This window comes from Rhinopithecus roxellana, chromosome 2 (genome assembly GCF_007565055.1).
Source record: "Rhinopithecus roxellana isolate Shanxi Qingling chromosome 2, ASM756505v1, whole genome shotgun sequence".
NCBI lineage: Eukaryota > Metazoa > Chordata > Mammalia > Primates > Cercopithecidae > Rhinopithecus > Rhinopithecus roxellana.
Genome location: NC_044550.1, coordinates 190,843,159 through 190,867,004, shown reverse-complemented (window position 1 = coordinate 190,867,004; position 23,846 = coordinate 190,843,159). Strand labels below are relative to the sequence as shown.

The 23,846-nt window shown below is 33.7% G+C and overlaps 1 protein-coding gene across 8 annotated transcripts in view; it reads right to left on the bottom strand.

The window, feature by feature from the left end:
- KIAA1109 (KIAA1109 ortholog) overlaps positions 1–23,846 on the bottom strand; it is a 225,219-nt gene that overhangs the window by 187,700 nt on the left and 13,673 nt on the right. For all 8 annotated transcript variants that reach the window (XM_030925315.1, XM_030925337.1, XM_030925343.1 and 5 more), the window contains exons 3-10: positions 20,901–21,030; positions 18,152–18,268; positions 16,653–16,731; positions 15,396–15,460; positions 5,143–5,329; positions 3,857–3,938; positions 3,277–3,470; positions 1,319–1,398 (exon numbers count right to left, since the gene is read on the bottom strand). In XM_030925315.1, coding sequence (XP_030781175.1) covers positions 1,319–1,398; positions 3,277–3,470; positions 3,857–3,938; positions 5,143–5,329; positions 15,396–15,460; positions 16,653–16,731; positions 18,152–18,268; positions 20,901–20,997 — 901 coding nt within the window. In that variant the 5' untranslated portion in view covers positions 20,998–21,030. The remainder of the gene's footprint in view (positions 1–1,318; positions 1,399–3,276; positions 3,471–3,856; positions 3,939–5,142; positions 5,330–15,395; positions 15,461–16,652; positions 16,732–18,151; positions 18,269–20,900; positions 21,031–23,846) is intronic.

The window sequence follows — 23,846 nt, the reverse complement described above, 5'->3', positions numbered from 1 at the left end:
CTGTGAAGCTCATAACAGCAGACTCGAATTTTCCAAAGTTCTGATTTTCACAAGAAAGCTCAAATTACAGTTTGTCTCTAACTACTCTTTCAAATAAAACTGGCACTCCATGAAAAAAATGCAATTAGTGCAGCTTGCAACTTAATCATACAAGTGCTTTTCCTTAAGACACCAGAATATTTTGGTATGCAGCACAAGCACTTTATGTGTACTTCCCATTTTCTCACACCAAATATTAAAAACACTTTACTCAAAGGTCAACATTTGACAAAATAAACAATTTCTACTGCTTTATCAAGGAAATTTTTATGCGATATTGACATTTTGTTTTACCACAAATGTGTGGCAGTTGAAAAACACAATGACTACTAGTATAATTAGGAACCACTTCCTTGATTAGTGTTAAAGCAACAACAGTTTTACCCACCATTGCTCTGCATCATTAGCACAAATGTCAACATGGTGAAAGGGCAAATAACATCTTAGTTTTACTTTCAAAATACTTTGACCTTAAATACTTTTATAATCTGAAAGGTATAAAAAGAGCAGAAGTATGAAAAAAGAGCTTAAAACCCAATGTTTAGATACTTTTATAAAATGGAAGCCACCTGTCAAGAATTTTAACTAGATGTATTTCAATCCTCAAACTTTAAGTCTCAAATCGAATATACTAAGCTTCTAAGCTAAGATGAACTACCTTAACTATTACTACACTCTTTTAAGGTTTTCACTCATGATCATCTGCATTCTCAATTTTTGAGGTTTATCTATGAAAACTGAATTTGAAAAAAAAATGTTCTCTTTTAATCTACAATACTAAACTAATATTCAAGTTTTGAGAAATGACACAGATATTTTTCAGATATTTTCACTCATATCTACATTTACCATTTCCTGTTGCCTAAGCAAGAAGATTTAAAATATTACTAGATATCAGCATTTCATAGAACAAACATAATTGTAGCTATGAAACATACTTTTAAAAAAAAAACAGGCCAGGCACCATGGGCTCGTGCCTACAATCCCAGCACTTTGGGAGAATGAGGCAGGAGGATCACTTGAGGTCAGGAATTTGAGATCAGCCTGGGCAACAGAACAAAATACCATCTCTACAAAAACTTTAAAAATTAAGTCAAGCACAGTGGCATTATTCCTGTCATCTTAGCAACTCAGGAGGCTGAGGTAGGAGGACTGCTTGAGCCTGGAAGGTCAAGGGTAAAATGGACTATGATTACGCCACTGCATTCCAACCTGTGTGACAGAGTGAGACTCGGTCACTTTAAAAAAACAGCAACAACAACAACAACAACAACAATACCTGGCTCATCCATGTAGTAGTAGATGTCCACATCATTTGACTGCATCACCACAAAACCTTCTCCCATTAATCTCGGTGGTCTATAACAAGGTGGAGGGGAAAGCAAACTAAACAAATCTCCAGAAAATAAAATGTTCAGTATCCTAGTTAATGCTGGTAATAGGTGAAAAGAAAAAGAAAAAAACTAAAAAGTACATAACAAGTAGCATCCTGAAAAGAAAGAAAAACATCTTTCCCATGAACAATCATCCTAAGAAATTGTTCCATAGTTCTATTCTTTATTAGACTCAATAATAAAATGATACTAAAAATTTATCAGTAAATTAGTTCAAGAAGAAAAAAAATTTGGTTTTAAAAAGAAAAACTTTGGTTTTATATTTTTCATTTTCAGTTTTGAATGAGAGAAATCGATTTAAAACAAAGTTTAAATACAATGGAATGATGATCACTGGAATAAAATGATCATATTCTGCATTTACAACAAAATTAAAATTTGACCATTTTATATTAACAGCTAAATAATAAGTACCATTTTATCTAGCTGTACATTAAACTATAATCATTCAAGAACATTAAATAAGACCAAAGTTGTCATTTTTATCTTCATATTACCTATTTCCATGAATATTTAATCAACTTGAAATAAATCTAGAGCAAACACTGTGAACTCTAACTCTGGAATGAATGTTTTTCTACCATCAATAATTTCCCAGAAACCATTAATTAATATCTGTTTGCTTTGATTAAACAACTTTTCTCTGTCATACATACATCACTATATCTTCTTGCGTATCAAAATTAACTTCTCAATCATTAGATAATATTAAATGCAAAAACTCAGCAATTTTTTTCTAAATATGTATTAAATCACGAAGGTTAATGTTTAATATCATCATGTAATCTCCACACTTAGTTTTAACAAGTGAAAAATACAATTTAAAATTTTTTTATACAAATTATTAATAACAAGACACTTTTTCATCTTACTCTCTATAATTTTTCAAAAAAATCCTGTGCACTCATACACATTTGTGTGCACAGTCCACATTCCAGAAGATTCTTAACCAAGTCCATGATCTTGAAGAGGGAGGCCAGGCAGACCCACTCACCATGATACTCAAAAAGGAAAAACCCTCTTTCTATCATTCTAGCCAAATCCTGGAAAATCGAATACCAGGCCAGTCAAGAGTTATAACTAAAAAGGAATAATCATGTTTCACACATAACCTCATAAAGTGCCTACACACAAAGATAAAAGCTGAGACACTGTACTAAAAACTCTCCATATGAACACTTAAATTACATAAATTCAACCAGAGAGTATCCTTTACACACAAAAACCACAAGAGCCCATCATTCTCCCACTCAGCATTCCACCACACTCAGTGAGTCCAGTGTACATCATTCCTATAATGAGTCTTATAAATACAAGCAACTACTTCACTGAAGGAAAAAAAAATCTGGAAAGCTAAATGGAAGAAATGTCAAGTGGGTCGCAAAACTATACCATCTTAACTTCACCAAATTTTCCAAGAGTAATGTCGATTCAATTTTCAACTTTCACTAACTCAAAATGGTATTCCACTGTAATGAATCTGTTCAATTTACTCTTTAGTCATATCTTCTAGAAACAAAAACCTACCTGTAATGTGTCTCTCCTAACATACAAACAGGAGCTAATTGCACAAAACAAGTTTCCAAAATACAATTAGAAGGAAAAACGGATAAAAAAATTATAGTTATAATCATGCAGAAAAATATTCAAAATTAGAGTTTATCACTGGATAGTATATCCATTTATCCCATAAAGAAGGACTACGCTGTTAACTGCTTTAAGAGAGAAATGTACCTAATTTTTGTACAACTTGTAGCAAAAAAATTAAAAGGATGTTCAAGTTTCTAGCTGTATCTGTATTAGCTCTAAGAAGGTTTTTATTATTTTTATAAGATTTTCTTACTCATCATTTTGAAGACCAACATATCTTGGACTAGGAACAAGCATGACTCGAACATTTTCAAGCTTTCCTTTCACAATATGCATGAATTGGTCAAGATGACTTGAAGGTGGTTTTGTAGTATAAGTTAAGAAAGCATCATCAAAGTTGATGCACAGAGTTTGTGGCTGGTAGTGATTTCCAAAGGCCAAACGTCCCTAAAAAAAAAAAAAAAAAAAACCAGATAAGAGATATTACATCATGCTATTCTGGCCATATTTCTTTCTTTAGCTAAACTAATAACAAACATTTTCAAACAACAGCTTAATGATTCCACTTTAGGACTATGTGCTATTTAAATTATTCCACTGGTCAATTTAAACCAGTACTTAAAAGAAAATTTAAGTACTTAAAGAAATTTAAACACAAATTTGTCAGAAAACAGTATCGAGGTTAAAATAATTATTTCACTCATACTTTACAGAAATGATAAAAGGAACTCCACAAAATTATTTAATTTTCTTACATTAGAATCATATTTGCAAAAATTAAAAGTCGTACGTTATTACCCCATGAAACAGTAATTGTAGCAGAATTTACTTACTGTGCTCACATTGACCTTTATGACTGGAATAAGTGATCTCCATGAAGATGTGGGGTCTTGGGATTCTGTTTTTACTTTAACTCTAACAAGAAAAAATACAACTGACATGAATAAGAAAAACTTAAATACCCGAGGACATAGTTCGCTTCCTCACAATACCATACCTCACAATATCAGTTTACTTTTCCAAATACATCTAATGACTACTTCAGTAAACAGAACAATGATCATCTGAAGGAAAACTAATATTCCTAAAGCTGTCTACTGGAGCACTCTATCATATCAACTTTTAGATGGATAAGCTATAATAATAAAACTATGTTTTTAGAATAACAAGCTTTAATGACAAAACAATAAGGGATGATATGCTATCATTACATCTACCATTTTGCCCATTATGTTACCAAATGACATTTTTTTAAGACAGCCAAAGCTGTCATTAAAACATAAATGATTAACGTACAAGTTACTTTGATGTTTGTCTACTGTTTTAAGCACTTCTGAAAACGATACAGTTACTCCTCTTCCTTCCCTTGCCCAAATACCTTGTGCCAAATTAATTCTCCCTTAATGAAATGAAAACGATAAGCCAAGAGTAAGAAAACTGGCCCTATATGAAGTACACAAAATTTAAGAAATGAAAATTTCACAGCAATTCACTAAATAGATAGATAATATATAAATAAATATGTGTGGCTATGTCCCAATAAAACTCTATATACAAAACAGGCAGTAGGCTAGACTTGTGCTACAGGTCTAAGTTTGCTAATCCTGTTCTAGAATAATTTTGTAGGTAGACCTACATACACAGATACGTATTTTTAAAAGCAGACCTACATATACAGATATGGAACGAGCTTACAGACAAACTGCTGCATAAAAAGCAAGTTACAGAACAATACACACTATATGAGGCACATATTCTAAACATATATGTTTAGAAACACACAGAACAAAATCATGTATTTGTACATGCACCTTAAATATGTATGTATACATTTATGTACATACATTCAAAAGGATAAAAACTAAATTCATAATAGTAGTTATTAATACAGAGAAAAGTAGGATTTGTGCACAGGGGAATAGAACACGACTTTTTTAGATTACATATTCTATATTACTGCAATTTCTCAAATAATTATATAATTATTTATGTTACTAAAAGTTTTAGTTAATTTGCAAAACAACATTGGGCTCTGTCTAGGTGCACAGCCTCAATGATATTCTAATAAAGAAAAATGTTTAATGCTAGAGATTAATAAAATTCAAGTATGACACTGAACCTTTCAATTTTCGATTGGGTTCTTGTCCTTCCATTTTCCCGTGTTTTATCATCTTCTTTCTTGGGTGGAATTATTGTTGGCTCCAAACCAAACAACTCTTGAAGGCGTCCATAAAGATCCGAACGATTATAGACATGAAATTCAAAGTCATTGACTGTGATGTATAACCTGGTTTCTGCCTTTGGATCTAAAGACACCAATTACAAAAAAAATTTTTAGTCAACTTTTCAAGAACTTCAAAGTTTTTATTCAAACATTTTTACACAGCTAAAGTAATTTAATTTATTTTAAAATAGAATTGTACGATACAGAGAGGCATACTAACAAAATAAATACAAAACACTGGACAAAAAAAGAAAAAAGTTGATGTTTCTGTTATATTTTAATTTAGCATTCTAAAAACAACTTTAATTTCTAGATTCCGGTTACATACTGAAAAAAATTAAAGATTTTTATGCTAAGAATAGTAAAGTATCATTTAAAGAGTAAAAGTACACCTTTATCTTAATACAGCCATAATTTTATACCAAAATACATAGCAGTAAAATATTTCAAGTATGATGCTTTATTTAACTATCATATTGGTATTTGAACTTTTGCATCACAGAAACTACAATTTTTCATAAATACTTATTTCTTTAAACACACATAACACTAAAACATAGGTTTTATGAACTGTGGACTTCAATCTTCTCAAATAAGACATAATTATATTAAGTAGAAATAACAATAGTAATTAAGGAATCCATTTAAAGTGATGGATGAGGCACTTGTTTCTACTCAGGAAATAATCTATAACAATGCAGCACATGTCAACCAAAGAGTGCCACAGAAGAAAGGTACCACCATCAATGCTTTCTTTTATTACCAAATGAAAGAACTACCTTTTTTTTCTGAGACCTCTTTTTTATAACCTTTATCCCATTTTTATCTCTATTAAACAAATTCAAACATTTACGGATATTTAATTGTTTTCCACTTTATAACAGATGTTTTTGAAAACTATGAAGTTTACAAAACTCTGATTTTATCATCATTTGGTTGAAAAATCCTTTCTTTTCACCTAGTAATCTACTGTCATTTATAACTTTATTCCTACAGGAAAAGAGGTTTAAACTTACAAGTTTGAGCCAGCCAAAATTACTTTAGATTTCACTATTATTTCACTAGTATTTAGTCTTCTATCATTTTGCTATCATTCCCTTGCCCCACATAGCCTTTCCCCGCTTCTATACTATATGATGTACTCCTCCCTGATGAGACTGGCGTAAATGGGCTAGTATTTGGCATCTGTAGAAACAATGAAATCAGAATATTAGGGGAAGATTTCATATCTGGAAAAAGTATTCCAACAGCTAGAGCAGTTGTTCATTAGATAAGTTTGATCAAAGGCTAAGTTTTGTCATACAATAAGGTATTCTCAGAGAGAGTTTGAAATGGGCATTTTGCAGTTTCCCGTGTGTGGTTTAGAAAGGCAGTATGTTAATGAGTCTCTAGACTGTGATTGTATAGTACCAGTTGTTAAACCAGCATTTTTCCTTTTTTTCTTAGCAACTGCTACAAATTTTTTTTTTTTTTTTTTTTTTTTTTTTTTTTTTTTTTTGAGACAGAGTCTCCCTCTGTTGCACAGGCTGGAGTACAATAGCACAATCTCCACTCACTGCAAGTTCCGCCTTCCAAGTTCCAGCAATTCTCCCACCTCAGCCTCCCAAGACTCTGGGATTACAGACACCCGCCATCATGCCTGGCTAATTTTTGTATTTTCAGTAGAGACAGGGTTTCACCATGTTGTCCAGGCTGGTCTCCAGCTCCTAACATCAGGTGATCTGTCCGCCTCAGCCTCCCAAAGTGCTGGGATTATAGGCGTGAACCACCACGCCTGGCCCTACAAACTTTTTTCCTTAGCAACTGCTATCAACTATCTAAAGAATAATTTTAGGTGGCATTTAAGTGAAGATATCTTACTTATACTGTAGAGATGACTAAAATTATTCCTAAGAGCCACGTTCTTTTCAGTCTTGGTTTTGACACATTCACTTAACTTTGAGCAGGCCCAATATTTCTGCCTTTGATTTCATTTGTAAAGTCTATCTAGTTTGTTCCTTAGAGAGATTTACTTTAGGTGCATATTTTCCCCTGCATGTCACGCTTCTATTAATCTTGCAGTCTATTTGTTAGATGATTTGCTCTTTTGTCTAAACTTTTCTTTTTTAAAAACATATTTAGTTAACATAAGCCATCTTTCCAACAAGATTACAGTAGAGCTGAAACAAAAAATTTTTTGTTTATATAGCTGGTTTATGATTTTGAAAGAAAAATGTATCTCTTTGTATATTTATACTATATATTTTATTCTCAGTTATTTTCAGTGTTTATGATATTTGTGTGAATAAATAAAGCTGTAGGGGGACAGTGAGGTTGGAAAGTAGAGAAGGAGGTCTATTTGAACTAATATCCCATGCTATTAACCCTAGAATTTTGTTCCAAAGAACAAAACTTGGAAACGATCTCAAAACCCCTCATCGACTTGGAAATAACTAATACTTTCAAAAGACCTCATTTTGCTGATTAAGAAAGAGAAATTCCTGTGATTGTAACTTGTAGAGTCAGAGCAAAAACCTAGGTCTGCTAACTTCCAGTCCAGTACTCCTTGTATTATAAAACAGCCTTGTCAACTGGGGCCCAAAGAAGTCCTTGGAAATTCTTACCATAAATATTGAATGCAGCTTGTGGAAAGGATGAAGACACCTGCAGTATCCAGAGGCAACTGACAGTTTAAAGCTAAGCCTAATGACACTCACCACTTTAGAATTTTCTGATTTTAGAAGTTCTCTGATTCTAGACAGAGTCTCGCTCTGTCCCCCAGCATGATGTGCAGTGATGCAATCATGGCTCACTGCAGCCTCAACCACCACGGCTCAAGCAATCCTCCCACCTCAGCCTCCCAAGTAGCTGGGACCACAGGCACGTGTCACCATGTCTGGCTAATTTTTGTATTTTTTGTAGAAACAGGGTTTCACTATGTTACCCAGGTTGGTCTCAAACTTCTGGGCTCAAGCAATCCTCCCACCTAGGCCTTCCAAAGTGCTGGGATTACCAGTGTGAGCTACTGTACCCACCCCAGCTTTTTTTCTTTTTGAGAAAAGTAGTTACTTCATTTGATCATGAAATATTAAATCTCCTTAAAATGACTTGCTCCTCACCAGAATACATGTATGAAGTCAAGAATAACTGACCCAAGTGTCTTTCATGAAAGAGGTGTTTTTGATAAAAATCTTTAACAGGTATTTATATGGTATTCACTTTATTAATCATTGTGTTAAGGTGGGAAGGGAATTTAAAAAAAGAAAGAGGGAAATGAGTGCTACTTGAATCAATTTGGTGGAGCAGATGTATATGAACATTTACAATTAAAGGAGAAAGGTAGCAGTGAATGTGAATGGAGGAAAAATACTGAAAACTTCTAACTTTGATATAGACCATTTGGTATGAGCCCAACAGGGTCATGGTTTGACAACAGAGTTCTGCCCATTTGTCAGGAAGCAGAATGGTAGATGGAGGGCTCTTGTGAATGCCTTATTCCTCAAAGAACATGCATGATGATGAGTAAGTAGGACTATGTCAGACAGATGTGGAGGGGAAGGGAACTCAGATGGAATAACTGATTAGACTAACGGCACTGAGGTTAGAAAGTGGGTGTGTTTAGAAATTCAATTTGGTGGTAAATTTAAGGTAACAGGGTAACAGGGGATGATTTGGAAACTGCGTATGGAGGACGCTGAACACCTGGCAGGCACAGTCAATAACCTCAGGGGAGGGCAGGGGAGTGCCATAAACTCAGCTTCTTTGAAAGGATATAGCAAAATGTACTCACTACTTCAGATTCATACACCTCAGGTTAATAGAAATAGCTTAAATACTGGCCTTCCCTTGACTCGCTTTCCCCCATAATTCCTGTCAAAGTCTTTAATTCTTTTTGTCACTCTTTAGGTATTAGCATATTGCTGTCTCTCTCTATGCTCTCTGTAATTGCCCATAATCTAGAACAGAAATATTGTAATTTTTTGATATTCTGTATTTTTCTTAACATTTAAGAATATTTAAATTGTTTTTGGCTTGAGTGTTCTTTTTAAAATTTTTTGTGTGCCAATGATTTTCAAAAAAAAAAGATTCCACACCTCTATTTTACAGTGATATTAGAGGTTGGTAGATGTTATCAATTATTACTTTTGCAATTACTACTAATTTGCTCATACGTTTACCTACAGTATGACATTTAATTCTCATCAAGCGGAGCACAACACTGGTGAAGAGTCAATTAAGTTTCTCTTCCCTGTGCTTTTTTAAAGGAAATTCTCTAGTATGGAGGATGACATTCTTAACAACATGCTCACTGTCATACCCTTCAAAAGTAAAGACATAATGTCAAATATTAATGCAGGAATAAATAATTTGGTTTAAGTACATTATTAGTCTACCATTACTCAGGGACAGAATTTAGACTACAGTAGATAGAGGAATGAATAGGCTGCAAACTAAGCTTTTGATAAAAGTCTAACAAGATTAGTAGATTACACAATCATTATATATAATATTAAAACACATTATGTTCACTAACAAGACCTTATAATCAGTATTTCTTGCTAATTAAGGGCAGATCCATATGCCTTGACAGTTAACCAAGAAGGAAGCTGATGTTTCTTGGTGGAAAAATTAGAAGCCTAACTGGGGCATATGCCTGAATAGACATATGTGCATTCAGTCTTCCAAGGATATGGACCAAAGTCTGTCTGTAGGTAGGACCAAGATTTTTATTACTGTTTTTTAATTTCTCTGTTAGGAAAAAGGAGGAGTGTTCAAGTGCCCAAATTCTATGCCAGGAGCACATTTAGATCTATCAGTTGTCCAGTACAGCACTTTAAAAAAAAAAAAAAAGAACACATCTAATTTGTTTACCACAGGATGTTTGTAAATATTCCCTAGGTTATAAAATCAGTGATCTGCTATATATATGATTGTCAGCTAAAGACCAATTATATCCATCAAAACTCTTTATTTTGTTTTTAGGATAAAGACTGTCTTTTGGAAAATAAACTATAAGACCAGTTGCCTCTTAACAGGCAATGATACAATGTTTAAATGAATATGGATCTGAATAGTCATGCTTTCTTCTTAACCACAAGAAATTCTTATGTCAAGAAGTGAAAGAACGATGGTAAAGCATGTCCCTTTCTGTTATTTTATTACTTAGAGGTTTTAGCCTACTATAACTATTAGTGTAATTTAAAACTGGTTACATCTAAACCTTGTTTGTTAAATAAATTACATAAATAGAAAACCCTGAGCAGTTTTTAAAAGGTCAGTAGACTGTTTTGTCTTTGTATTGATTCTAAGAATTACAAGGCCTTGGCAGCACTTCTGCACCTTGCCTTTTTTACTACAAATAGCATGTGTCCCAATTACATAATTAAATATGTATCTTTTTTCTAATTTCTCTTTGGAAAACAAGGGGTCTCAATCAGCTGTTTGTTCAGAAGACTTAAGCAGTTCTACAACATGCATTTACTTTTACTTTTATTTTGTGAAGAGTTTAGTATCTGGGTTCCAATCTACTTCTTGCTGGTTGTATAATCCTGGGCTCCAATCCCTAGGGTTGTTGTGAGGATTAAATAAAATTATGTACACAGAGTGCCTAGAACAGTACCTGGAACACAGCAAGAGTGCAACAGAGCTGATCCGGGCCTTTATTATTATTCTGAACATTATATCACATTCTGAAATGAAAGATTATCTTAAAAGAATAACTTGAAAACATATATAATTTACATGAATAGGAAGAATTTGACCTTCAAAGAGAAAAACACTAGTATGTATTTTGTACAGCAATCCTAGAGGTAAGTAGCCTCATTTTATAGTTGAAAAAAAATGAGGCTCAGAGTGGTCAAAATTCTTGCCTTAAGTCACAATATTAGTAAATGACGTTACAGGGATCACATCCTATATCCTTTCTACTATCTATTTACCTCCTTTGTCCAGTTCCTGAAGAATCCAACGCAGCCATTCTCAATGTAGTACTTTTTTTTAAAGAAGCTATGTGTGTGTGTGTGTGTGTGTGTGTGTGTGTGTGTGTGTGTGTGTGTGTGTCTACATGCATGTGTATATGAGAGATGGATGCTTTTGGAAGAAGTGCCTGTCTTTTGGAGGGATACTTGTTTGTGAGGCGACATGCTCCCTGTTGGGGATATGCCTCCATCGATCTGGAATGGTACTCAGTCTGTATGTGGGGGGCAGAGAGGATACCTTGCATGTAGCCTCTGTGTGTGCATTTATCTCTGTGAAGGGAATACAGTGAGTGTACTAGCACTTGTGTGCATGCATGTATGGCTGTGTGAGTGTATATGCATGTATGTACTCATCTTTGAAAATGTTTATCTGTACATAAGTGTACCTATATGTGCATGCCCATTTCTGTGTACACATATATGCCTCTATATGTGTCCTTTTCCCTGTGTTTCTGTTCTATGGGTGTGCTTTTAGGCAACCTCTTTGTATCTAAGTGTGTAATACTGCAGTGCAGGTACAGAGGATGAAAGGAGTGTTGCCACATAAAATACTCCTAAGGATGGTAGCAGGCTAGGAATATTAACAAAAAAGATCCTGGACAGAAGCCATGAAGAAAATACAGACCATGTAAGCATGGAGATCAACCCAAGCTTGGAGATCTGATTTACTGTTTAATCATACAGGTCTTTGGCTGGAATATTATTAATGCAGGTGAACTAAATAGAAACAAGATAACAAACAAAGGTGGGATGTGAACCGAGCTAAATATTTCTCTTTTAAAATATGAGACTAAGAGGCGCTTTTATTTATTTATTTATTTATTTATTTATTTATTTATTTAATTTTTTAGAGAAAAGGTCTTCCTCTGCCACCCAGGTTGGAGTGCAGTGGTGTGATCATAGCTTACTGTAACTTAGCCTGAGGCATGTTCCCATCTCAGGCCAAGTAGCTAAGCCTACTGGCATATACCACCACACCCAGCTCATTTTTTAAAATTTTTGTAGAGACATGGTCTTGCTATATTGTATAAGCTGTTACCAAACTCCTGGCTCAAGTGATCCTCCCACCTCAGCCTCCCAAAGCACTGGGATTACAGGCATGAGCCAACATGCCTTGCCTCGAAAGGTGCTTTTTAAATGCTTACAGACTTGCTATTTGTTCAATACTTTTCTAAGGTGATTTTTGAAAGAAAAACAGTGATTTAGGCATTTTGTTCCATCTCACTTAAAATTTTTAAACCTATTTATTATTTTTATTTAATAATTTAACAATTGTTTATTCAACATCTTCTACGTACTAGTCACTGTTTTAGGCACCAGAAATAGGGCAGTGAACATAGGAAAAATTCTTCACTAATGCAGAAGGATGCATTCTGGTTGCAGAGGTGAAAATAAATAATAAAATAATAAGTGAGATAATAATGGGGGAATAAAAGCTGAAAAATAGGATAAAGAATGTTGAGGGGGATCTTACAATATTTTAGTATTCAGCATTTAGTGTTTATCAGTGTTGTCAACATACATTCAGAAATTAATACCTTCCTCTTTATGCCTTGGTGTCTCCAATTAATGAAGCCATATCATATCATAGCTGTTAAATTGAAAGGACAGAATCTGTTGTACATGCCCAGCAAGTTAGAGATGGATTTGAGAGTAATCCTGTTTTTATTTTCATACAGTCACCATCTGTTTATTTATCACAGCTGATCCAAATAGGGGCAGGTCCAGGCTCTTAATCTCCCCCACTGCTGCTTCTGCAGCTCATCAACTAGCCTTTAAAGCATATGCCTATTAATCAGGACATTTGTATTCAGGTATATTAGTAAACTATTGTTTATGTAAATTTGAAAACAAATAATTTAAAAGAGTTTCCTGGTAAATTCTGACTGGGTTATAACCTTGAAGAATCTCATAAGAATTACCTTCTACTTGTATAGGTCTATCTGGGATTAGAAACATACGCTATTTTAGATTTATTATGCCTCCACATGTTAGGTTTTCAAGCATTCTATAAGATATGTTTCTCAATGTTTTGTTTTACTTAGAAGTATGACTGGTAGAAAGATTCTCTGTTACTCTTTTATACAAATGAGTTCTTCTACGTACTAAGCATTTTTCTAGACACCAAGTATACAATAGAGAATAAAACAAGTCCCACCCCTTACAGAGCTTGCTTCATTCAAGTTAGGTAGACTCCATTAATAAGCAAGTAAATATATATATCAACGAGTAAGTACATGAGGAAAATACAGCATTCAAGAAAATAAAAGCAAGGTTAGTGGAACAGAGAGTGCTAGTTTGTGGGGGAGGGTGCTGCTTTACAAAAGTACTCAGGAAAAGCTTCATTGATAAACAGAACCACCAAGCAAATAAGGGAATGAATACTGTGAATATCCAGAGGCCAACATTTCATGGTAGCTCTGCTGCAGTTTCATCACCAACACCAACAGGCCAGTTTATTTGGAGTGGGGTGAAAGATAAGATGGTCAGGAGGTAGAAGGAATTCTATAGAATATTTATAGGAATACAGGATTGTATAGGTTATTTATAGGAAGTATGAAGGATTCTACAGGTCACTTACAAGACCTCGGTGTTGTTCTGAGTGAGATGGGAAGCCACGGGAAAATTTGCGAAGAGAGAGAAATAAAATGATCTTACATTTTTAAAAGATCTGGCCAGTGTATTAACAGCAGGTTGAGGAACAAGTGCACCGAAGCAGGAAGACTAGTTAGGAGATTGTGTGATAAAACAGGTAGAAGATGATGGTGACTTGGGCCAGTGTGGGGAGAAGTAGTTGGATTCTGGATGTAGGATGAAAGGAAAGCTGACAGGATTTGATGATGACCTCTGGGACACAAAAGACAGCAGTCAAGATTTTTGGCCTGAGCAGTAGAAAAGATAGAGTTGCTGTTGATAAGATGGAAAATACTGTGGGGTAGGTTTGGGTGGGAAGATCAGGTGTTTGGTTGGATATTTCAAGTGTAAGAAACCTGTCACACATAAAATTAGAGATGCTGAGTAAGCTGCTAGATATTTGACCCTAGCGGTCTGAGGAGAGATCAAGGATGATTACTGAGGAAAGGTTTCACACTAGCAAATGACAGAGTTTAATGTGTTTAAAACTGGGTTTGTTACTATCAAGTGCCAGAATACTTCATACACATTAAAATACCGGTGGGTTTCCTAGTTTGTTTATTTCAGGATTTAAACTACAGCAAGTAAAGGTGATGAAGTGCTTGATATAACAGTTTACGGATTATTTTAGCTGTTAGTCATGTGATAAATCTGAGGAAATAGGAGGGAACACAGGCCAAAGAACTATGGTAAAATATTAGGAAAATTACATCTTCTAAATATTTGTTTTTTGAAGGATTGGGCCTTTATCATTTTTTTCTCAATTATCCTAAGAAATATTAAGAGAAAAATCCTACACTGGAGTAGAAGTAAAAGAATTTACCTGAAAAATTGTTTAACAAGTAAATTACTCATAAAAGTATTACTATGTGAAAGATACTATGAAGTCAAAGTGAATGTTGCTGATTCATTCTCCTTGGTTTATTTTTAAAATATGAGTGGTAGTGTACTTTTAATTTGTTGTTTTAAAATTTACCTTTGTTTGGAGTATTTTGTATTTTATATATATTTTTGCCAATAATTCAAATTATTAATTTTGGTAAAATGTGACGCCTTACTAAAGAGTATATACCTCTCATTTAAATCACAGCAAATGCTACTAAAAGTTAATAATAATTCTCTTCACTCATTTTTAAAAATTAAACCTTTCTTTTTCTTTTTTTTTTTGGAGACGAGTTTCGCTCTTGTTGCCCAGGGTGGAGTGCAGTGGCATGATCTTGGCTCACTGCAACATCCGCCTCCTGGGTTCAAGCAATTCTCCTGTCTCAGCCTCCTGAATAGCTGGGATTACAGGTGCACGCCACCACACCCAGCTAATTTTTTATATTTTTAATAGAGACAGGGTTTCATCAATGTTGGCCAGGCTGGTCTCGAACTCCTGACCTCAGGTGATCCATCCGCCTCAGCCTCCCAAAGTGCTGGGATTACAGGTATGAGTCACCACACCCAGCCTAAAAATGAAACTTTTCTAACTGGTCATATCTAATTTTAATTAGTTTTCATAAAATCCTGATTATATGATTGAACATTTTAAACACAAAAAAAAGGAAAACTCACCATGTTGCTTCTGTTTTGGGTTATACATTTTCCACCACCGAAAAATGATAAATCCATCTTGAATTCTAAGAAAGGGAAATTACAAAATTAGAATTTAAGTAACAATTTACTTAATTCATTTCTTAGTTATTCCAAAAGGCAGGCAATTGATAATGAATAAGGAAATACAGGAAATCCTCTAAAGAACATTGGCATATGTAAATACACATCTTTTCATGAACAAAGACTTATAAAGTATGTTTCATGATCTTCTAGTTAAAAAAGGAAAAGACTTTGCATAGCTAAAGATTATTGACAAATAAAAATTGTATATATTTATCATATACAACATGTTTTGAAATATAATATTCTAATAGTCACAGGAAAATGAAATGCTAACACAAATGTTTTTCTTTTTAAATGATATTTTTTAAAATAAAAAATTAGATACCTAGGTCTACAAGAGAGAGGGAAAAAATTATATAACAATAAGCCAAATCTTGAAAGAGTGATGTTAGCACACAAAAGGGAAACTTTTAAGGATGTTCCTTCATTTCTCAAAAATAGCCCCAAAAGGATGGACTTATAGTCTCTTAGCTTTTCATTTTTCACTTTTGATTTGGAAATAATTGTAGACTAGCATAGAAGTCTCCTATAGTTCTAAGTGAGGTGTGAGCATCACCAAACTCTAGCACCTCTCAATTAATTCAAAACTTCTGAATTCTACCTAAGTCACAAATTGTAAGAAAATCACAAAAACAGAGTAGGCTTTTCTTTCAAGACTTAAAGAAGAAGGAACATTTCAATTATATCCTTATTATATTCATATTTGTGTTTCCTTCTTCAAATACAATTAGTTTATAACAAATGCTAAACAATTCTACAAACTTATTATCTCTAATAAGGAGCTAATGGATGACAGCTACCAATATCTCTAAACCTTGCTGTATATAACAAATGACTACTATGAACTCTATGATATAAAATGATCAGGCAATTTAAAGGTTCACTTTTTCATCTAGAAATGAAAGAGTATTCATTTCTATAAACTGCTATTTTTATATTCTGCTAAATTAATCCACTGACAAAATATTTTAAAACATCAATTTACCAAGTATGATTTACTGAAAAAAAAATTTGATTTAGTTTTATTTGAAGAAGCAAGTCACATTAAATAAAATATCATAAAACATTTTAATTAAAATCTAAAATATTAAAAAAACAATATTTTTAAAGTATGTTTAACATGGGTCCTTTTTAATGTTTTAATTTTGTTACCTAATAGACATGTCTTCTGTAATGTAATAGATTTCACGAACCATGACTTTTCCAGAAAGAACAGAGAAAGAGAAGGAACCTATTACAGGAAGGAAAAAACAGCAGTTAATGTAACTGTTTTAACAGACATTAGGGCCCTTAAAGTTTAAAATAACATCAGCACTCAATTTATTCAATAAGCATCTCTTCTCATTTCCTTCCTGATACCCTTACAGCCTTACTGATTTTCCATCATTCTTTCCCCAATAAAACAAAAAGTGCCACACATATCATCACTATGAAGTAAGCTACTGAATAATCAGAAGAGGATATTAGTTTAAGTCACTGCCTCATATGGACAATTCCCTTAATTATGCACAGCCATTAAATAAACCCAAAGTAGTGACTAATTCACCATTTTTCTTTAGTAACTTGAGTGACTGCAGGAACCAGCCATTGCCTCAAATTAATGGAAGACAATTTATGTTTGAAAGAAGTTTTATGTCGGCTAAGAGGTACTCAGTAAGGCAGGTTAGGATGGTTCTCTCCAGTCATCTCTCCCCACCCCTTTCTCCCATTGGTTTCAGGCTTTCAAAGCACATAGCTTCCTAATACACCCTCCTCCTATCTACCTGTAAATTTCCTACTTTTAAGTAGTCAAAAATTGAATTAATAAAGCAGGCCACAAAATGAAACACACAAGATGATTCTAACTTACATATCTTTAAAGTATGGGTTACTTTAAAAACAACCAAAACTACATTGCACATTAAAAACTTTCTTTTAACGGTGGACTCTCAAGAAATTTTTATTTCCATATTTTATACATACCCAAGTTTTTCAAATTCTTTTAATGAGCATCTTTTATAAGTTAAAAAAAAAGTCAAAAAGTTACTATAGAAACACTTAAAGAAGTAATAAATAAGGGAGTAAAGGACATAACCAAGTGGATATTATCATGAAGTCATGGAGTGCTGTGTGAGAGAAATTCCAGTCAGATTATTTTAGCTATCATGAAACAAAGGTAAACTTCTAATGCTACTATCTGTTCATGAAATATAAATTTATAATATACATCCGCCATGGTTTGAATGTTTGTTTGCTCTAAAACTCATGTTGAAACTTAATTCTCATCGACGTGTTAAGACGGGTGGGAAATCTGACTACAGTATTTGAGACATAAGAGCTTTGGGAAGTACTCAGGATTAAATGAGGCCATGATGTTGGGGCATCAGTGGCTTTACAAGAGGAAAAAGAGACCTGAGCAAGCAAGCTCAGTCCCCTCACCATGTAACACTCTGTGCCACCTCAAGACTCTGCAGAGTCCCCACTGGCAAGAAGGTCCTCGTCAGAGGCAGCCCCTCAACTTTGGACTTCCCAGCCTCCAGAACTATAAGAAATAAATTGCTTCTCTTTATAAATGTCCTAGTCTCAGGTATTCAGTTATAGCAACAGAAAATCATAAGACAACATCTCAAGATTATAAGGAAGAAAAAAAGTCAATGTTAGCTCAAACTTACCAATATGGATATAGCCATGCTTGTATAATCTGTTAAGAACTAGTGTTAAAATAAGACCAACATTCCGGGAATTATAATACGTGAGGTAAATAATCCATCCACAGGACAAAATGGTAGCTGTTGGGAGGAAAAAAATCAGAAATAATAGAATTTACTTCTACATGGTAATGTGTCCTCTTACAATTTAATACTTGGAATTTTAAAACCAGAAATTGATTATACTTTATCCAGCTTTCTTCCTCTTCATCATTCATTATCCAGAAAAGCATAAATTCCAATCAGATCCATTAAAGCAATGTTTCAAGTATGCCTGCTTTCCTTTCTGTTTACTTTATCACTGCTTCATACTGTTTTAGTTATTAAACATTATGTAAAGATGTTCTGGGAGAAGAAAATTCATATTTCTGAATATTCTGAAACAAATTCACCTTTACTGGGCCAAAAACTCATCTCATACACAAGTTCATTCCCAAGTTATTTCCTGAAACAAGCTATAGCCACGTGTAAAGGAAGAAAAATAATTATTTTTAAAATCTCTGCTTTAAAAAAACCTTCTGCTTTTTAAAGCTGTGCTTTAAGTAAAAGACATTGGAATTTAGTATAAAGTCATATTAAATAGGCCACCTGTAACTAGATATTTTGTTTTAATGAGTAAGACAGTAAGTTATGATAAATGTCATTGAATATGCTACAGTAAATGATATTCTAAATTTATTTTTTTCAATGAAAGTATATAGTTACTTATAAAATTCATATTCTCAAAAAATCTAGTTCATGAATATACAAAAGGCAAAACACAGGAAAACATTGTTTTGATAATAAATTTGCTCTTACTTATCCTTTTCAAAAGTATTACTTCTAAATTACGAGAAAGTTATATAAAGCAGCTTAACCTGTATAACCCTTTAGTAACATCATATTAAGTCCTTAACTTTTAAACAATTATGTATTATAGATAAAGCAAAGCAATCACTGAGAATCAACATAAAGTACAATTCCCAGGGCAGCTTAGACTGGTGGTAATAGCTTTGACGTAGCAAGTGCTATGATTTGCCATTTAAAAACAAAAAATTCTAGAAAAAATATTTTGAAAAGTTATTTTGATGATATGCCATTATATCTGAAGTTTAAAGTCCATTTTGTATAAATTTTTACTATAAATCATTGTGTCAACAGTAGGTTGTTATATGAGTCCTTCCGAATGGCAACAGGCATTTGCTGAGAAAAGATGCTGTTAGTATTAAACAAGCCAGGAATTGTAGTCTTTTCTTTTTTTTTGTCAATAAATAACTGTTTATTAAATGAAAAAAATGCAATAAGAACAATAGTCAGAATTGAGGTAAAGTAGATGGCCTGCATTTAAAATGTAGTCTTCCTAATCTTTCTACCACTTCAAGCATCACTTGGATCAACACATTTTTTTTGTTGCAAACTCCTGATGCAAAGTCGATTATTCCCTGCTCACTGGCAGTAAGAAACAAAGTGATACTATATAAACTACTTTTTTCTTCCAGTCAGATCTATTCACTGAGGTTCTTTTCAACCAGTTGTTTCCAATGAATTGTAGTATTTTCATTATATCATGCCCCCCTACCCTCATAGTAAAACAGAGGGATTAAACAATTGCTCAATGTTTTTCTGCTTGTTACTGTTGCTGTTCTTTTCTTAAAGAAAGGAAGTGTTTAGAACAGAAAAAAGTCTGAAAAATTCTAGGTGACAGGAAAGGGAACAGACACTTCACCTCTACTCATACATATTCCTACCCACACCCTTGGGTGTCATGAAAGAAGCATAAGCAGCCCTTCAGAGAAAAAAAAAAAAAAAAAAAAAAAAAAAAAAAAAAAAAAAAAAACACCTGTGTAACCCTTATAAATTACTTAATCTTTAAGGGTCTCAATTCCCCAACAGGGAATTAAAAGGAAAAGAATAAAAACCTACCTTTATAAAGCTACTCTGAGCATTAAGTGAGACAACATATGTACAACCTGGTATCTAGCACACAGAAGATGTTCGACAAATTATCATTACCCTTCCTTTCCTCTCTTACCCTTCCTAATTTCCTCTGTTTCCAATTCTTATGCCAAAATTAAAGTCAAATACCATTCTCCCATGAAAACTTCCAGAGCAGAAACAGTCTACAATAATTTCTCCCTTTCCCGGTATTATTTTTGTATTTCTCCCTCTCATTCATTCATATTCATTCATTCATTCACTCATATTTCCTTTCTCTCTCTGCTATTTAGTTTCAGTTATTTGTATATACCTAGAAAACTTCTAGATTATACAAAAAAAATTAATAGCAGATCTCACTGCCAAGTGCATAAGGAGTGAGGAAAGAGATTAAAAGATTAGCATATAATTCTCTTTTACTATAAAAATAGAATTATTTTTACAGTAAAATTATATTTGAGGATTTATTATTTCTGGAACAAAACAAAAGTGTTTGTGTGCATGTTGAGTCGAGAAGTAGGGAAGGTGACCTGAAACCAGAAAGATAAGCTAAGTGCAATGTTTTTCTTCTCTTTCCACTTCCCCTAAGTCAGATGAGAAGGCAGCCTAAGAAAAAGTAGAGCATTTCAGACCAGTTTCCAGAACAAATGTTCAAGAAATATAAATAACAATCTTCCTTCCTAAAAATAAATAAATGGTAGTGTTAGTGTTCCAACTTCAGTCAACCACTGTTTAAAATCTGGCAGCTGTTAATCCATACTTAAAACACAATAAAGTAGAAGAAAAATATTCCACTTACCAACAAGGAGCCAAACAACATTGGAATTGTGTTCTGTAAGAAAATCTTCTAACTGAGTGATACTAGGGACAATACTCTCATTCTTCCTTTGATCCATTACTAAAGTTTTTCCAGAACAACATCCAAAGGCCTAAAAGAGGTCAAAGGTTAATTTTACAATCAGAGTTTTATAAAATTGCAACAGAAATCATGAAGGGGAAAAAAGGGTGAATTTAATAAAGTTGATTAAATCACCTTTCTGTTTCTTTCAATGATGAGAATACAAAAATACAACAAAAATGCCCACATTTCTATTAAAATGTAAGAGAATGGATCATATCTGTAATGTCCTGATTTCATCATTCTAAATGTAAGCACTGATTAAGGTTCAATTACTATACTCTGGCTCAAAATAAGAGGAATGTGATTATTCTTTTTTTTTTTGAGACAGAGTTTTGCTCTTGTTGCCCAGGCTGGAGTACAATGGCGCACCATCTTGGCTCACTGTAACCTCTGCCTCCCAGGTTCAAGCAATTCTCCTCCCTCAGCCTCCTGAGTAGCTGGGAATACAGGCATGCGTCACCACGCTTGGCTAATTTTGTATTTTTAGTAGAGACAGGGTTTCTCCATGTTGGTCAGGCTGGTCTTGAACTCCTGACCTTAGGTGATCCACCCACCTCAGCCTCCCAAAGTGCTGGGATCACAGGCGTGAGCCACCGCACCCGGCGTGATTATTCTTTAATCAAAAACATCTCAATAATCAGATACTAGCCATCTACATTAAACAAATTCATCCAGACTTGTCCCAAAGCCACCACTTAATATTGTCATATTTGTATATTAAGTTAGATAAATCCCTCTTACCCTCCATCACCTCTACGTATTCTCCATTATCCCATGGGGAAACAAACTTCCCAGTTCAGATTCACTCTAGGTAGTCAGAACAATAAAAAGACCTCCTGCTATCAGATGCTTAAGATAAAGAAAAATTCACTGTAGAACTGTGACCCAACTTCTGACAAATATTTGTATGCATAAACATATGTGTGCATATACATATAGATATAGATATGTGTGTATATGTATATATGCACACACAGTAGTAGAATGAATATGAATATTGAGATGTACCAACAATAAAAAGGAAAAAGTTCATATTTTATGATCCAAGAAACAAGAAAATATTCCCTCATAATACCGTAGTAACATATGACTAACCCAACCTACTGATAACAAAATTATCTCATAATAAATCAGAAAGAACAAAAAAGCTAGACTTAATCACAAAGAGATTAATACTACTTTAAGACTAAACAGCAGAGGAGATTTTTACAGATAACTACAAAAATAGCAAATTTTTTCTGCAGTAAAGAATATGGAAGGATAACTTTCTAACTGAAATTTTGTACATCTGACTTAACTTTCTAAACCGTTTTCTGTTTATTCACCACAACTCTTATCTTTGGACATCACAAAACAAGTTTAAAAATTGGATGAGGCCAGGAACCTATAATCCCAGTGCTTTGGGAGGCAAAGGTGGGAAGAACTCTTGAGGCCAGAAGTTGGAATCCAGCCTGGGTAACAGAGTGAGACCCCATCTCTGCCAAAAAAATAAAAATAAAAAACTAGCCATGCGTGGTGGTGTGCACCTGTAGTCCCAGCCACTCAGGGCACTGGGGCAGGAGGATTGCTTGAGCCTAGGAGTTCAAGGTTACAGTGAGTTATGATCATGCTACTACACTCCAGCCCAGTTGAGAGAGGGAGACCCCTTCTGAAATAAATAAATAAATAAAAATTGGATGAGACGACATTGCCAGACACAATCTACAACACATTATGAATCATATTTCTACATTGATTAAATCATATAATTTACAAAGGCAAATTAAACATCTCTTAAGAAAATAATAAAGGACTCAATAACAGAAGGTTTATTATTCATAGTTATATGAAAACCTAAAGGCAAAAGAGCTAGAGAAGATTAAGAAAATGTTTTCAGTTTACAACAATCCTTTTTTTCCTACAATGTAGAAACTGCATTAAAAAATGTTCTTGTATTTTTCAAAGCTTTGAAAAATCCGTCAATCAGAACCTTAAAATTTGGGGGCTAACTTTACAACATGAGCTTTCTCTTTTTTCCCTCAAGTTTTTTTTTTTTTTTTAACTTTTAAAAGGAAGCAAATACTTTGAAAAAAAACTATCTTAAAAAATCTAAAACCAAATATTCACATATCACATAATGGTTTACATATCATAAAACAACATATGTATCTATTTCATACTTATTTTTACCATTCTACAGATTGCTAGCCAGCACATCACTAAGGAGGAAAAGACTCTAAGGGAAAGTTCCATGAGAGATATGTCCCAGCATTCAGGTCTCCATATAAAAAGGAAATCTGTTTCTAATCAAATCCAAGGGGAAATGATCTATCCACCAAAAAGACCTCATTTAAAATAATCATGACCCACCACTGTAACAAACCACGGTCAAAAAGAATGTGGAAAGAGGTTGTTTAGGCTGTAAAGACAGAAACCCTACAGTATCAAACAAGTTTCAACCAATATTTCCCGAATATTAGATTAATGCAAAGCCTTTAAGATAATCAATACATAAAGGCTAAATATTTAAAATAACATATTTTGAGCAAGTACAGAAATAAAGGCTAAGATTGAATAAAGCCCCTAAAGTAAGAAGTAGATATTCTGGCATAAAGAAAGTAAGGCAACACTAGACACAGAATCCAAACGAAAATGTTGTTATATGTTCAGCCACATGAAGTAATACATCGCCAATTCCTTAATAGTGAGAGACTGGAGACGGATATGGTAATCTATTGCAAAATCTTCATGGAGCAAATGGTGGAACAAAATACAAATTGGTTGTTTCCTCTTCCTCTACCCTTCATGACAGTTCAATCTAAAAGTTGCAAGGTGAAGCAGAGTAAAGCATGCACCTGCACATGG